Here is a 12,648-nt window from a genome sequence, read left to right on the forward strand (position 1 = left end):
TAAGCCAGCCCCAATTAAATGCTATCCTTATAAGAGTTGTCTTGGTTATAGTATCTGTTCACAGCAGTAAAACACTAAGACAGCTCCCCACCAAAAGGGCACTCCACCATCAGAAAGGTTTACTACAGAATCCTCTGGAACTTGTGTTTGGGAAGATGAGTTTTTGATGTACCACCCACTGCCCCTGAGCTACACACCTACAAACGGTAAAATGAGAAACAATTTTTTATACTACATGTATTTGCCACAAGAAATGCACAGCTTTTAAAAAGGAAACTGAAGGGCCATCTGACCAGCTTGGATAAAATGATAAGACCAGAGACCGAGGAGAGAGCCTGGGAGCACCCTGCTGACTGAGCCCATCTACAGCACAGGGAGAAGAGCCTGAGGAACAGAGCCACTGCAGTTTTCGGGTCCTCTGACTTCTGGCCCAGGTCCCTCGGCTGCATAGCTGGCTGCTCTGCTCTCTGTACATCTTCAGTCAGTGGAGACACTACATCTATGGCCAAGGAAAGAAGCTTCCCTTTAGCCAGTGGGAACCGAGAGCACACCTAAGCAAACTGCGCGCAACTCTAGAACATTCCTTATTAAGTCAGGGGAAGGTAAAAACCACAGCAGCTGGAGGAAAGCTCCAGCAGACAGAACATATCAGTAAAGAACGCGCGTACTGTGGTACAGTTTAGAGAACGCCCACACTTGAGCCTCAGGACAATCCTGTGAAATAGGAAGTTCAGAGAGGCGAAGGCCCTTTCCAAGGTCACATGGCTTTCAGAGCCAGAACTGGAACTAACTCTGGGATTCCAGCGTGAAGTTCAACAAGTTTACGTGAACTGGGTTGCCGGGGATGGAGAGCTGAGACTGAAATAAACGGCTACCTTTCCCAGAAGTGAAGGAAGGGGGTTAGGAAAAGAAACGGCTAGACATCTCCTCTTAATCTGCAGTCACAGCGTCACTCCTCCAAGACTCTGGGTCTGTTTGGCTGCCATCACTGCTGCAGGGACCCACCATTCCTTCTGCTGCTGCCTCACACGCACCGGCGTCACCGGGAGCCCAGGAAACGATGCCAGGGAGACCAGTGTACCCTAACTGTGAGCTGAGGCCCAGCATGGCCCATGAGCTGGCAAGCGAAGACAGCTTTTAGGGCTCCAGCGCAGGTACAAGTCCTTGACTATCTGGGCTTCCTATGAGACAAAAAAGCCCTTGAGCTGGCCTCCAGAGCCATGTGGGGCAATAAACATATACAGACTGTTCCTTCTGAGAGGCTTGAGAGCCATGACATGGAAGCCTTGTGCCAGCATTGTCCAAGGCCTGTTGCAGCTGAGCACAGGTAGCCAGATGACAGAAGAGCTCAGAACACAGCTCACAGCTTGAAGCAGCCAGAGCTGGGAAGGTCTAAAGAGACCATCTCAGAGAGCCCACTCCACGTCTACTGAGGAGGAAAGGACTTCCCAAGGTCACACAGTAAGTTAATAGGAAGCACAAGTTTCCAATTTAGAATTCAAATATATATATGGCCTCAGGACTGGAGAGATTGCTTAGTGGTAAAGATCATCTGTTGCTCCTGTCCAGGACTCAGGTTCGATTCCGGTGTGTGCTCATAACCAACCAGAACTCCAGTTCCAGGGGCTCTGATACTCTCCTCTGGACTCTGAGGGCACTGAACACACATATGTTACAGACATACATGTGCTAAAGCACTCATACACATAAAACAAAACCCTTTAAAAGAAAAGTAAAAAAGAATAAGGCCCCTCTGGCACTGAGGGTAGGACGGGCCACATAGACAAGTGTAAAGTCCAAGAGGATTCTGGGACGGGAAGGAAACTTATCAGATAAAAGGAAAAAAGAAATCATAGCCTAAGTTCCCCAGAAACTGCTGTCCTCAGTGGAAAACACATTCCAGGAAGAGCAGAGCATCAGGTGGATAGGCTGGAGCTGTGGTGCCGCGAGCTGTGGTGCTGTGAGCTGTGTCAGACCTAGGATCACCCAGGAGACGAGCCTCTAGGCACACTGTGGGGCTTGTACTTAGCATGGTGCGGGATTAGTTAAGGTGGGGTCTTACGCTGTATAAAATGGGGAAGGGAAAGCAGACTTAGCACAAGCATCCTCGGCTTTCTGCTTCCTGACTGTGGATGCCCCAGCTGCCTCACACTCCTGCTGCCTTGGCTTCTCCGCCATGATGGAAAATACCTTCTCCCTTGAGTTACTTTTTGTTGGGGTATTTTATCACACCACCAGGAAAAGAAACTAATACACTGGGATCAGTATCAGAAAGAAGCAAGGGCTGGACTCCAGGGCTGGAGGAGGGGCAGGACAAGCAAGGAGATAGCCAGCCTCCCTGAAAGGAGGAGCCATGGTGAAAGAGCTGACCGAGCTCTACAGGCCAGAAACACAATGGATGCAGGGGCAGCATGGCCTGGCCCGGGGGAGTGAAGGGGCTGCCAAGGATCAGGGAGGCTGCTGGCTCCTCCCACAATGTGGCAACACCGGGATTATTGACCACACAATTTAAGTATGATTTGAATAGGAAGCTATATATGAGTGTTGAGTTATAATTAATAATGAGACTTTGTTTCGAGTACCTGGGGAGAAATGATCCCCTCAATCTGATGGACGTGTTATTGCGGACTCTCATCAGAGAATCCTACTAGGTTGGGGACCCCACAGGCCAGCCAGTCAAGCATGATGTACGATCATGCAAGGCGTGTGGCTGCAGAAGACAACTGCAACACTGCTCATGCGTGCTTGCCACACTGTCCCTGGGAGAGGACGGCAGGACCCCTTACCATCCCTTCTCGGTCCCAGAGTCACACAGTACCTTGAGGTTTCCTCGGTCCAGAGCAGCAGTCAGATGCTTGCGCACTTCGGTCAGCTGGGGTCTGGGGCCCCGGGGACTGGCTCCCTGACGAAGGGGCTTCTCCTTCAAGTGCTGCTCCAGTTTCGACTCCCCTAGGAGCAGCTCAGCCATGTCATCTGCAGAACCCAGGAAGACGATAAACGGAGTGAGAAACGGTCTGTGTGCTGGGAAGTCCCAAGTACCTCATACCCTGCATGCTCCAAGCTTCCGGGTTTCTGGTGAGGCTCTTCTGGAACCTTAGAGCCTAAGACTGGGTCTATGTGAGAGACTGCTCCTTAGCAGGGAACATCCCAGCAGTGTTGGCTCAAGCACTCAGTCATTCCTTTGCCACATAGTTACTGACTCCAAGATGACCACATATCAATTCGGAAATGTAAGATCAGAAAGGAGAAAAACAATTCTCCTGTGATAGTAAAACATGTTGATCTTATGAAGCACACACGAAATCCACTGTTATCTATTTCCAAGGGAAGGAAGGGCAGTGAATGCCTGCTCTGCCAACGTCTATGTGGTGAGAATGCACAGTGAGCTGTGGGAACATCTTCCTGACAGGTCTCCGAGCTCTGTGACAGCAACCAGAACTGAGTCTCTGCAAACCACACCACATGGCCCTGCCGGAGGACAGCTCACGGAGCACAGACAGGCGTTGAAGAGTTAGAATCGCCAAGCCATGCCGCTGGTTAATTTGCATTAAAAAGAGACGAGGAACCGCTCTTTGGAACCCACACATCCAGACTGTTCTGGATGAACCCAGAACAACTCATACACCAGCCTGACTGTGGTGTGTCTGTCTGTTATAGACAGACACAGGAAACTACAAACACACAGTCAGTTTGCGAAGGTCTAGAAGGTCTACAAGGACTCTCTTTTTGAGAGGGTCTAGGAGACCTCAGCTGGGTCTACTGGTTATAATCAACCTTCAGGTTGATTTTTGGTCAACATTCTGGTCACAGAATGGAGAACAGCTTTGCCTATATTGCATAAATTTACAAATGAAACAGTCACCATAGGGGATCCACTAGGATCTGGTGGTCAGCCCAGCAGAGGCCCAGTGCGCCTCACTTTGCACCAGTCACACTCTGCAGGAGCCACAAGCCTCAGGAAGGTCTCAATGATGAGACTAGAGTGCCAGGGAGAGTCAGCCAAGCCCACAACACGGTGTAAGAATTCCTTAGAAGTTTGTAAATAAAACAACTTTCTGGTAACACAGGAAGCCAGGTGGCCTGCAGCAGCCCCCAGTGTCAGAAGAGAAGGAAATGATGTCTGCAGAGGAGCCAGGGACACAAGGTAGCTGGCACAGATGGCAACAGCTAAAACACCAGGAGGGGAGGGAAGAACAGGCAGCAGGGAACGCTGTTGTCACAGCGTTCTAGAGCCAAAGTGCACTTCACAAGGACAGCATGTCTCAACCGAAGCTGGCCGCATTACAAGTGGTCAGTAGCTGCCCGTGGCTAGTGGCTGTCATATTGGGCAAGATGTGACCACTGTGAAAGTGTTCCTACTATTCATCTCTACATAACTCCATAAACTATAACTCCATAAAGATGCCTAAAATAATTATTAGCTGGATGTTAGAGCAACAACATGTAGGATATATTTACATGTTTATCTTTATAGCTTGAATTATGTACACCGAACAGAATCTCTTGTTTATTAGTTTGTTTTTAAACAGAATCCCCCTGCATAAGCTGTCCTGAAATCTGTGATCCATTTACTCAGCTTCCACAGCTAGGGTCATAGGAGTGTTGGTGTGCATCGGGCTAGGCAGAGCTCAGTGGTTTTTACTTTAGATTTTTTTCTTGTTTTTGTTTTGTTTTGTTTGGCTGTTTTTAAAAACAGGGTCTTACTATATAACCCTGGCTGGATATATGTCACTATATAGACCAAGTTAGTCTTGTCTGGAACTCAAACTCACAAAGAGCTGCCTGCCTCTGCTTCAAGAGTGCTAGAATTAACAGGCATAAACTACCATGCCTGGGCCCAAATCATTTTATATTACTTATGGGGAAAAATATAACTTTCTCTTAAAAGCTACAAGTTTTGATGTCAGGATATTTATTAACCATAATAAAAAGAGGTAATTATTGATCATTAATCTATGCTAACCCTTTCTGCATACTTTGTTTTCATTACTGAGAAGCAAATTCTGAGCCTCAAGCACACTGAACGAGAGTTCTACCACTGAAGCCCTGTGTATTTTAAGGAGTTGGGAGTGGGGGTTGAGAGAGAGGATCTGATAAGCCCTAGATTTGATCTCAGCCCTAATTCCCGAAGGCACATTCTAAGACAGCATCCAGTGCCCCACGCTGATGGCTCCTCCCATGGCTTTCCCACAGCCCCACCCATCTGCCTGCCTCCTTGCTACAGGGCCTGAGGCACAATTCTCAGACCCACAACAGCAGATGAGGACCCAGCTCCCTGTTCTCACCACACGACCTCTGACAGCATCAATCCTCCATTTGTAAAAGGGAAGCCACACCACAGGGAGAGAGCAGGGTCAGACTGGTGGAACCCAGTAGAAGGGCACCAGGCTGAAGGAATGGGATGGCACACTCTGTACCAGAGCCAAGGACAAAAAGGACAGGGAACAAAGTGGAGAAGAGAGCAGGTAGGTTACAGTGTCCTAATATCTGTCAAAGAAGAAATAGGCTTCCACTGACAGGTACTTTATGATTATACCGCGCCAACAGAGCTTATGGTCTGACTTTAGTTTAGCATGCTACCAAAACCACTCCTGAATGGTTTTTACTCTCTAGGTTCCCTTTTAATCCACCAAGCAAATTATGTTTTCTTTGTCCTCTTAGAAAAAGAGGTGGGGGGCAAGTTTCCTGTCCCTCATTCTTCCAGGCAGGATAACAGAGAATTAGACATCAAGCGCTCTTACCAAAATAGCAGTCAGAAACAAGATGGCCCTAACACTGGAGGAGTCCTGGGTGGCTGGATGCATGCTTCATGGACTCTGCCTATACCTGCCAGGATCCCATGGGTCCCCAGTTCACAATCTACCAGCGAGAAAAGATGCAGACAGCATTAAAACAGCTCTGAGTGCCAGAGGTATCTGGCTACACGCTGGGACAATGAGGCAAGAAGGAAGAAGGAACCCCAAGCCATGGAAATATTAACTTCAGATGGATTAAAGAATTAAGTAGAAAGAAGAGAGGATCAAACAGACTTTCACTTCCCCAAGGGTGGAGCTATGGAGACAGAGTTTCTCCCTCTGCCTTGGTCACAAAAGCAATAAAGAAGACGGGAAACAGGCAGCACAGAGTCCCTGAGAGCCAGCTAACAGATACAGGGTTACCTTCAATTTCCACTTGGGACTTGGGAATGGGGGCCTGCCCTTTGAACTCTGCCCACAAAAACCTTAGATCCTTCCTGCTCCTGCAAGTACCCCCCAGGCACAGGGGAAAGCACAGGCAGGGTCTCCGGCTCACAGGGAGCAGCCACCCTGCAAAGTGGTCAGACCTGCAGCTTCCCGGACAGAGAAGCCCAAGCAGCAGCAGGTGGAAGAGAGTCTTGGGCTTAGGCAGCCTGGGACCAGGATCCAGCCTTCCTTACTGTACAGGCTGAGGATTCACCTGCTCTCTGAGTGAGCATCGGTTTCCTCAGCTGCAACTGTAAGGCTCACACAGAGATGCAACGCAGACAGCACAGAGCAGGTGCTAAGCAACACTAGCTCCTAGGACTGATCTCTTCTTTCATGAAGGGCCTACTACATCCCAGAATAGTAATACTGGAGGCTGAAAGCACTCTTCGTCCACTCCTTGTGCACCCGGGGTCTGCAGCATTATCAGAGTAAAGAAACTAGATCCTGCTGACTAACAGCCCAGCCATTCCAGGCTCTTACTAAGCACAAGGCCATGTGCCAACCAATTCCTAAAAGAAACATTAAGATGTTGAGACTATCACCATTGCCACCTCACACAGAAAACAGGCAGGAGAGACAAAGCAGCATGCCCAAGGCCACAGGCAGCTTATCCTGGAGCTGGGGTCTGAACCGGGCAGCTCCTGATACCATTTCTCCACCATGCCAGGCACACACCGTCTGGACCTAGGCGTTAGACGTGCTCCACCCCAAACCACTCAGGCCGTAGGCTGCAGTTTCTGACTGGACAGGTGGTTTGAGAATTCCCTTCCTGCACCGTCTGTTTGGACTCTTGGAAAATCAGAGTGAGGAGTGGGTGTGAGGGGCCTGAGTCGGGCTGGTTGAGTATTCCAGTAACTGAAACAGAGCTAAAGCCAGGGGGAGCCCACGAGCAGGACCCTGGCAGAAGAGGGCAGACAGTAGCCTCAGAGGACCCAGGACCCTGGTTCAGCTCTAGACAGAGAACCCACAAGTCCTATAGCCACCATGGCTCATGCCTGCAGCGCCTGTCTCTTCGGTCCCTCAGGGAGGATCGGGAGGGCTGAAGCCTTCACCTTCCTCATAGCAGCTCCCTGGTAGGATAAGCAGCTGCTAGGCATAGACTGGATACTGAAATTATGTCAGGTTTCTCCTCTGTTTTGTGGAGTCCTTGACACCAGCACAAAACTCTCAACCACTCAGTTCAGAGGTCATTTAGCTCTATTCAAACCATTCCTGTCATGGCTGTGACCCAAGAGGGAAAAAGCAAGGCTCTATTCAAGAAGAGCTGGTTCTGCAGCCTGCCCTTTGTCACACAGATAAGACAGCAGGGTTCCTGCTTCTCCGGTGCCATGTTGATCCCGCCCCCAACTTATCTGGCTTTTCTCCAGTGACATGTAATGGCATTTCAGTACCTGTGATTCCCCTAGCTCCTAAGTGTTCTGATAAGACACAAACAAGTAGTATTGACAGGAATATAGATTGGCAGGAGTACCCCCGGGGCCATTTAGCTAATTCTATATAGTAGTTTATAGACTTGTATCCTCCGACTCAGGAGTCCCAGGTCTAGGAGCTCTTCCCATAGATCTTTACATCTTTGAGCACAAATGCATAATAAAGAGACGACTTCCTATACACAGCCCTGCCTGAAATGGTAAAGGACAGAAAACAATACGTCAGGGACTTGTTTGATGAATTCTGACGTGCCCAATGCAAAAGAAGGTATCCATTAAACAAACTAAACAGATGGGATTATTTAAACCATCTGTGTCACCTAAATATATGAATGCCCTTTGTCTCCAACAGGATAGTGTAAGCTGCGATAGACAAAGAAGCTTAGAAAGAGGAGGACTCACTCCCTCTTCCGGCTGGCTATCTGTGGTTATCAGTGGAGTTTCTTGGGCCCATGTTGATCTGGATTAGGCCAGGCCACTGGAGGCCACAGGAAAGACAATGGCGTTATCTGAGCCACACTCCACACGTGAGAGCCCATCCAAGAGCAGCAGGCACCAGGCCCAGCCCTGTGGCCACAGTCTGCTGCTGTAAGGCACTGCACTTTGAGCCAGTTTGTTACAAAGTAATAGCCAATAATCTCAAAGACAGAGGGTTAAGAAAGCAAAATACAAAAGAGGGTGAATAGAAGGGCATTATTGTGTAGAAGGAGGAGGAGGCAGAGAGGGAGGAGGAGAAGGAAGGAGGAAGAAGAGGAAGAAAGAGGAGGAGGAGAAGTAAGAGAAGGAAGGAGAAGGAAGAAGAGGAAGAAAAAGGAGGAAGAGAGGAAAGAGGAGAAGGAAGGAGGAGAAGGAAAAAGGAAGGATGAGGATGAGGAGGAAGAAGAGGAGGGGAAGGAGGAAGAGGAGAAGGAGAAGGAAGAGAGGAAGGAGGAGGAAAGGTGAGGAGGAGGAGAAAGGAGGGGTAGGAGGAAGAAGAGGAGAAAGAGAAGGAATGGAGACTAGAGATACGGCTCAGTGGGGAAAGCACTTGCCATGCAAGCCTAACATCCTGAGTTCACTTGCAGGGATCCATGGAAAGGTGGGAGAAGAAAACAGACCCCACAAAGCTGTCCCTTACCTTCCCACGAATGCTATGGCATATGCATGCCCCTCGTTCCAGTAAATAGCGTTTACGTTATACATGCGGACGGGCTACTTTGAGATGCCCATATAAAGTCCTGAGAGTGGCTGTGTTGGTGAAAGGCTGTGACAGTATGGAACGGACATTCATCTTTCACTACAGAAGACCCCTCATTTACAACGGTAAAACTTAGTAAGTTTATAATAGTGTAAAATAGAACCAATACTCTAGATTGTGAATATGTTTTCCAAGTCTACTACTAATATAGAAGGAACTCCCTCAAAATGTTTGGGTGGCTTTCAGTCACCCTGCAAGCACATCGCCCCGGTGTGCACCTAGGTTGTGTTGGATGACTTTTCTCTAACTGTAAGCTAATCTAAGTGCTCTCAGGCTAAGCTGAGTCTATTAAATGCTAACACTATCTTCAACTTTCACAGGGTGTGGTGGCTCAATTTCTGTCAATGTCACTAAAAATCACCCAGGAGACACACCTCTGCAGATATGCATGAGGGAATCTGACAGAGGTGTGAAACTACTCTACCAGATTTAACAGGAAGAAAGGCCAACCCTGAGTGTGGGCAGCACCAGCTTATAGTCTGGGGTCCTAACCCAAATAATAAAAGGGGCAAGAGGAAACGACCTGCAGAAGGCCAGCATTCATCTCTCTCTACAGCCCGATTCTCCCAGCTGTGAGCAGTGCCCACAGTCACAGCCACAAGCTGCTCCTGCCACCATGCCTGCCCCACCACGGGGGGCTGTGTCGAGCCAGAATAGGCCTTTTCCCTCACAAACTGAGTCTTGTCAGGCATGAGGTTACAGCAATGACAACAGTGACTGATGAAGAGCTTATCAGGACGTAATGCCAGTGCCGGGGACACCCATATACTCTCGAATTATTTGATCTTTACTACAGTGTGCATTCCTTTGCCGTATAAAACATTAACGGTTTTCTATTGGTTTATACATGCATCACAGTACACACAAAAGAACAGTTTCCTAGACTTGGTTCTCTCTGTCCACCATGGATGTGCTGGGGATAAATACAGAGTATCAAGCCTACCAACACTTGCCTTACTCTCCTAGCCATCTCAGCAGCCCTGAACCAGTGCTGTAGTGTGCCCTGAACCTCGGGTGCTGCTCTTGGCCATCCACAGAGGAGTTCACATGACGTCAATCACCCTCTAAGAGTCTGGTGGAAAGTAATGTGGCTATGATCACTCATTCCTGAGGACCCACGCCCTCTCCCTGGGCCATTAGCCTCTCTCACACACATGCTCCATGCACTCAGCATCCTCCAGAGGCCTTGGTCCTTAGTCTCACCTGGAGTCTGGACACACTGGACTTCCTACCTCTTTTATAGAATCCCAGAGTGGTGGTTTGAATAAAAATGGCCCCCAAGGGCTCATAGGGAGTGGCACTATAGGAGGTGTGGCCTTGTTGGAGTAGACAGGGTTTTGTTGAAGGAAATGTGTCACTAGGGACAGGCTTTGAAGCCAGGTAGAGTGTGGTATTCCCTTCCTGCTGCCTGCCCACCTGGATGTAGAACTCTCAGCCTCTCTCCAGCACGTCTGACTGCACACTGCCATGCTTCTCGCCATGATGACAATAGGCTAACCCTCTGAAACTGTAAGTCAGCCCCAATTAGATGTCTTTCTTCATAACATTTGCTGTGGTCAGGGTGTCTCCTCACAGCAATAGAACAGGAAGACAACCAGTGCACTTTAAGATACACTTCAGGGCTTCTTAGGGCAGCTTCCCCCAGCTCCCCCAGCGAATCCTCACAGACCTACCCAGTCTCCTGGCATCACCATTTTGTCAGGGTCTGCCAGCTCCCAACTGCTGCTATGACCAAGAGTGAAACATCCACCCTCAGAGAGCTCACACCCTAGTTAGGGATGATAAATTGGAAAGGGGCCTGGAATGCTAGGATACAGAGAATTTAGTAAGGTGAGGTGACAGTGAGTGGCTTGTATCTTCCTCAGACTGACTGGTCCAGCCAGGGGAAGACTCTCCAAGGAGACCGACAACAGAGTCAGGACAACAGCGTCAGGAATGCAAAGACCAGTGGGAAGGCCATTCCAGAGAGGGGAGGTGTCAGGTAGCAAGGTCTAGGACTAGCAAGAAAGCTATGCCGTCCTTCAGGCCTGGTGAGTGCAAAAGTCTTGGAAGTTTGTGAGTAGTGGATGACGTGCTCGGACGTGAGTTTCCAAAAACTCCCTCCATCTGTGTGGCAAGTGGACTCAGTGAGGAGGAAACAGGAATAGATTATTCAGGTGAAAGAGACAGCAAGTGAAGAAAGTGGGACCACAATCCAGAAGCGAAACAAACCAGGCGTGCTCCTGACTATACTGGGAACATGGCCCCAAACGTCCCCTGCCACGCAGGTGTGAATGTATTGTCTGTGTCACAGGAGACTCTGCACATGTGACTATGTGAAGGACCCGGAGATGGAAGAATTACCCTGAATTGTGTGAGTGAGGCCCGCGTTCAGGGGATGTGGCTACAGGGCAGAGAGACGAGCGGCTACGCTGTTCACTCTACAGATGGAGAAGCGCGTTGGAGCCACACAACATACACAAGCTACAGAACGCAGGCAGAGGAGGGGTGCATCCATGGGTAGAGCTCCGGAAGGATGGCTTGATTGACCCTCGAGTTAACACTTGGATGACCCTCGATTAACCACTAAGCCCACGTTCTGACTCTTCGCCTCCGTAATGCTAAGAGGATGCAACTGTGGGGTAATTTGTTACAGCACCCACTGGAAGCTATCTGATACATAGCCTATGAAAAGGAGAGGGATTAAAGACAAATCTACTGCAGACCTCTCGGTGGGCAGTGGCACCAGAATACCTTTTACAGAAGTAGAAGTATGGTGCCAAGTTCAACCTGCGATGACATTTGGTTTCCAAGTCAAGTCCAGATCAAAGCTAAAGGAGACTGAGGGGAAAGGCCCAGGAAGGAAAACCAGGCATATCTGCTACTGAAACCAAAATGAGACTTGTGGGAAAATCATTCCAGAGAGAAGTCTCAGCAGGAGCCCAGCAGGTGTGGTCGAGTGCTTCTGGCAAGTGGCCAGATGAATGACAAAGGCTGAAACATTACAGTGAACAATATTGCATCACCACCACAGTGTCAGCTTGACTACAGGGGTAGTCTTTGTGGAACTAGAGGGCACTGGGGCAGTCCAATCTGTAAGAAGGCAAGTCACTGCTGGAAAACGGAGCGGAGAGCAGGGACGCTGACCACACGGCTGCAGCTAGACCAACAGTGCCTGAGAGGAAGGCATGGCATGGCACCTGTGGGCAGAGGCACAAGCAGGTAGAGAGAATGGCAGAGCAGCACAGGCCTGGGCTTCAGGGACTGAGGGGAGAGTCATAAGTGGAGGTACGGGGTTGTTGCCTTTGAAGGAGCCAAAGTCCACAGCAGTGACAGGAGGGAAGGAAGGCTGACAGGCTTCATGGTAGTCCCACAGGGAGCTGCCCAGAAGTATGAAGCAAGGTCATGAGGTGAGACAGAGGGAGAGGTCAGTATTAGAAGGTGAAAGCATAAACCCACAGAAGAGCAATGGTGCCTGTATCCTGTGACCAGCACACAGCAGCAAGCCTTGCCTGGATCGGCAGAGGGGTCAGACCAGAAGCGTCAGCAGTAAAGCAAGAAGGCGTACACCTCTACTACAAAATAGGGTTGCTGCCTACTCCCAGTTATAAAATGTCAGACAGATTGTAGTATGTGACTCTTCCCACAACGGAACACTAGCCTATCCCCTCAGTACTCATCCAATCCTGTCACTCTCTGCTCTGACACCAGTGCCTGGCACACAGTAGGTTCTTAGGAAGTCCTGAAATTGGTTGATACAGGCCCAGAAGACACTGGC

General features: G+C 49.3%; 1 protein-coding gene across 8 annotated transcripts in view; it reads right to left on the bottom strand.

Annotated features, from left to right (window-relative positions):
- The window catches only part of Ttc7b (tetratricopeptide repeat domain 7B), a 211,833-nt gene that overhangs the window by 186,513 nt on the left and 12,672 nt on the right, over positions 1-12,648 (bottom strand). For 7 of the 8 annotated variants that reach the window (XM_039112527.2, XM_063262123.1, XM_039112520.2 and 4 more), the window contains exon 2: positions 2,819-2,973. In XM_039112527.2, the coding sequence (XP_038968455.1) occupies positions 2,819-2,973 (155 nt within the window). Of the gene's footprint in view, positions 1-2,818; positions 2,974-12,648 lie in introns of those variants that run through there. The other variant, XM_063262125.1, reaches the window with a different exon arrangement.

Source organism: Rattus norvegicus, chromosome 6, assembly GCF_036323735.1.
Source record: "Rattus norvegicus strain BN/NHsdMcwi chromosome 6, GRCr8, whole genome shotgun sequence".
Taxonomy (NCBI): Eukaryota; Metazoa; Chordata; class Mammalia; order Rodentia; family Muridae; genus Rattus; species Rattus norvegicus.